The sequence below is a fragment of the Triticum urartu genome, chromosome 3 (assembly GCF_003073215.2).
Source record: "Triticum urartu cultivar G1812 chromosome 3, Tu2.1, whole genome shotgun sequence".
Classification (NCBI taxonomy): Eukaryota; Viridiplantae; Streptophyta; class Magnoliopsida; order Poales; family Poaceae; genus Triticum; species Triticum urartu.
The window spans coordinates 742,588,274-742,592,485 of record NC_053024.1 but is presented as its reverse complement, the minus strand read 5'-3'; the positions used below and the strand labels follow the sequence as shown (position 1 = coordinate 742,592,485).

The 4,212-nt window shown below is 48.5% G+C and overlaps 1 protein-coding gene across 1 annotated transcript; it reads left to right on the top strand.

Annotated features, from left to right (window-relative positions):
* Window positions 1–2,989: 2,989 nt before the first annotated feature.
* On the top strand, window positions 2,990–4,212 carry LOC125546401 (probable aquaporin TIP1-2). Its single transcript, XM_048710659.1, has 2 exons — window positions 2,990–3,228; window positions 3,338–4,212. The coding sequence occupies exons 1-2, from the start codon at window positions 3,096–3,098 to the stop codon at window positions 3,961–3,963; spliced, it is 759 nt and encodes a 252-aa protein (XP_048566616.1). The 5' UTR covers window positions 2,990–3,095; the 3' UTR covers window positions 3,964–4,212.

Genomic DNA, 4,212 nt, shown 5'->3' with positions numbered 1-4,212 from the left:
CACAACGGGATTAGGTACGCACAATGCCACAATTGAGTTCATGATACCGACGATTTTTGTTAGTGATGTATATATATATGACCAACAACAGGCCAGCTGGCCGTACCTTTGCGGTTTTGTTAACAATATATCTGATTATTTGCGCTTTAGTGGAAAGCACAACCCCAATTTAGTGAAAAAAGTGCAAGTTGCACTTTTTACTTATCCGAAGTGTTTTTTTTTTGCACCCTTTGTCATAAACAATTTAGATATATGACCGGCAATAGTCTCGCTGGCCATAGTGTTGTGGTTCTTTTAATCATATCTAATTAATTGCGCTTTAGTGCAAAGTGCCTTCGCCACGAACGACACATGCGCCTCCCTCACCCCGCCGCCTACCTCCCCCATCTCCCTGTCCCTCTCATCGCCGCTGCAGACAACAACGGTGGCATGGAACGTGGCCATGTGGTTCGGGCCCTCACGTCGGTCGGTATAAGCCATGTTGCATTGATAGGATTCAACTGTATTTTAGGCATGCACAAACAATGTTGATAATTTCTGTTCATGACATATATTTACGAGCAACAACATACTCAGTGACCGGAGTGTCATGGTATTGTTAATCATATATGATTAATTACGCTTCAGTGGAAAGTGTCCTCTAATAAATTTTTCTCCAGAAATAGTTTCGATAAACAAAGTGTTTGTTTCACCTTTTATCCAAACCAATGTAGATACATGGCCAACAATAGTCGCGCTGGCCATAGTGTTGTGTTTTAGTGAAAAGTGCCATTGCCATGAGGGACATCGGCACCCCTCTCACCCTGCCGCCTACCTCCCCATCTCCCGACCCCTCTTCTCGCTACCACAAACGACGACCGTGGCATTGAGTGTGGCCGCGTGGTCCGGGCCCTCGCGCCGGTCGATGCACGCCAGTGCCGCCCCCGATTCTTCTGGCACAGATTGTTCAACTTCAACTTGAACATCTTCGCAACATCGGACAACGACGGTGTCATGGGACATGGCGGCATCCAGGCCCTCACGCCGGTTGGTCTAGTCTGGCAACGCCCACCGCTACTTCTGGCACAAATCTTTAGCTTCAACTTGAACATTCCTCGCGTCGGGTAGGTAGGATCGGCTTGATTGTAGTTATGCATAAACAATGCTGACAATTTTTGTTCGCATTCCCATAGTGTCAAGAATCTCGCTTCCCATGGTGTCATGGTTTTGTTAAGCATACCTGATTAACTGTGCTTTAGTGGAAAGTGCAACTTCAATTTAGTGAAAACAATGTAAATTGCATTATTTACTTATCCCTTGCGTCGGTCTATGTAGGCCGGCACCGCCCACCATTGCATCTGGCATAGATTGTGGAGCTTCAACTTGACCATCTTCGCCACCGTAGACGATGATGACGCTGCGGAACGTGTCCGCGATTGGGCCCTCGCGTTGGTCGATGTACGATAGCACCGCCTACCGCTGCTTCTGCCATCGATTGTTCAGCTTCAGCTTGAACATCCTCTCGTCACATACGCAAGATTCGGTTGGACTGTAGGTATGCACAAACGATGCTGACAATTTTAGTGGAACTGTTTGTCGCATTTTTTACTTACCCAAAGTGTTTTCTGCATTTTGTTTTCTTAGAAACAATTTCCATTAACAAAATGTTTTTCGCACCTTTTCCCAAAACAATTTAGATATATGTCCAACAGTAGTCATGCTGGACATAGTGTTGTTGTTCTTTTAATCATACCTGGTAATATTTAGTCAAACGCGCAAACTCCAATTCATCGAAAAAGTGGGATTTACACTTTTAACTTATTCGAAGTGCGTTTTGCATCTTCTTCCAAACCAATTTAGATGTAAGAAAATTCTAGATGGCTTAAGTTTAGCAAAACCACCGTTAGAAAAACTTTATGTCGGGATTCCCCGACATAGTACCACCTTCTCGCATGCTTTCGACAACTAATGATTCTCGGACAGAACTCATTGTATTTTCTTTGTTTGTCACATAGCTTACTAAAGATTACATCAAGGTTCCAGGATCACAGAACCACCACTACCACTGCCAGAACAAGCCGCTGACATGCCGCTGTTGCTGCTCTCTTATCGGAGGGGCCTAACCTTGTCGATGACAACCATGCATTTTTCATGCATGTGCTTCTAAGGGCCAGTGCCCAGAGTGGTAGTCATCATCGTTGAACCATTTCTAATTAATGTTTACCATCCGGTCATGTCATAGTTAATAAGGATTAATTAGACAAAAAATTATTTTACGGGCATTGCGCTAGTTGGCATCCATCTTCTTTGTTTCCACTTGGGCAATCCTTAAACTTCCTTTCAGGCTAGTCACAATGGGAGGTATGATATACAAGTATCATGTACTATATGATATTAGTGTATGATATTATATCCACAGTGCATAGCATCGTAACTTGTTATCATAGTGACCTCATTTATTGTCATGCATGACACATGCTACTACATCATTTACCATGATATGATATCATATCATGATACTTAATCCTCACATTTCTCATTTAATTGTGTGCCACCTCAGTAAAAATGCCAAGTTGACTAGCCTCATTCCTCCTCATGGCTCCCCTGCTTGAGTTTGCCGGTGTGGTGTGTTTATTTCTCTATTTCAATCTAAAGGTGCCATTTTTTTGATTTTGGAAGATGGATTTGAGAGGTAAAAGAGAAAGAAAAACCTTTTCCAAAACAAACCAGAATTGAGCCCTTTTTTTTTGCCCCTGCTTACATAACCATATTTCTCAAATGATTTGCTGCCCAAAAGAAACCAAGCCCGTGATGGATCTAGATAGCTCAGCGCTTCCTTTTTGTTCGTGATAAAATTAAATACCCTATGGATGGCGCAGAAGAAAAAAAAGAATGGTTAGGGGTGTGTGCAATCTGATCCCAATCCCAATCCCAATGGCGATGGCAGGCAATGGTTGTGTTGAAGCGGTCGTGTCGTGACCGGCCTCACATCCATTCCCGGGCTATATATAACTAACACTGCATGATCGACACACCACACAATTCAACACTGCTAGCTACACAGCACACGAACCGATCCATCCATCCAGAAAAAAAAGAAAGAGTGCCCGTCGAAAATGCCGGTGAGCAGGATCGCCATCGGCGCCCCGGGGGAGCTGTCCCACCCGGACACCTTCCGCGCCGGCGTCGCCGAGTTCATCTCCATGCTCATCTTCGTCTTCGCCGGCTCAGGCTCCGGCATGGCCTTCGGTAAGTCCTACCCCCATTTCTTTCTCCCTTTTCTGCTGCATCGACCGATCATCATGTCATCACTCATCAATCACGCCGTACTGATCGCCTGTTGTGCATGGCGTGGCAGGCAAGCTGACTGACGGCGGCGCGACGACGCCGGCGGGGCTTATCGCGGCGGCGCTGGCGCACGCGTTCGCGCTCTTCGTGGCCGTCTCCGTGGGCGCCAACATCTCCGGCGGGCACGTGAACCCGGCCGTCACATTCGGCGCCTTCGTGGGCGGCAACATCAGCCTGCTCAAGGCCGTGGTGTACTGGGTGGCGCAGCTGCTCGGCTCCGTCGTGGCCTGCCTCCTCCTCAAGATCGCCACCGGCGGCGAGGCCGTGGGCGCCTTCTCGCTCTCCGCCGGCGTCGGCGTCTGGAACGCCGTGGTGTTCGAGATCGTCATGACCTTCGGGCTCGTCTACACGGTGTACGCCACCGCGGTCGACCCCAAGCGCGGCGACCTCGGGGTGATCGCGCCCATCGCCATCGGCTTCATCGTCGGCGCCAACATCCTCGCCGGCGGCGCCTTCGACGGCGCCTCCATGAACCCCGCCGTCTCCTTCGGCCCCGCCGTCGTCAGCGGCGTCTGGGAGAACCACTGGGTCTACTGGCTCGGCCCCTTCGCCGGCGCCGCCATCGCCGCCCTCGTCTACGACATCTGCTTCATCGGCCAGCGCCCCCACGAGCAGCTCCCCACCGCCGACTACTGAAAACCTCAATCTCATCTCGTCCATCCGTCATCGCCATGAGAGATTGAAATCGCTTCAAAAATTCCAGCAAGTGTACGTCGTCGTGTCATCATCAGTAAGCCAGTTTAGTTTCATTGCGCTATCTTGTCCTTGAGAAATTCAGGGTAAACAGTGTGTGCGAGTCAGTCAGTCAGGAATAATCTCATCCTTCTCTTATCTTGGTGTATGTATGTACGTCCTCAATTATGAATGCTTCTATTCCATGGTCAA

What these genes read in the sequence shown, in the direction of transcription:
- LOC125546401 (XM_048710659.1), top strand. Translation starts at nt 3,096, where the DNA reads ATGCCGGTGAGCAGGATCGCCATCGGCGCCCCGGGGGAGCTGTCCCAC. An exon ending in AGGCTCCGGCATGGCCTTCG is followed by an intron (nt 3,229 to 3,337) that starts GTAAGTCCTACC and finishes ATGGCGTGGCAG; the next exon opens with GCAAGCTGACTGACGGCGGC.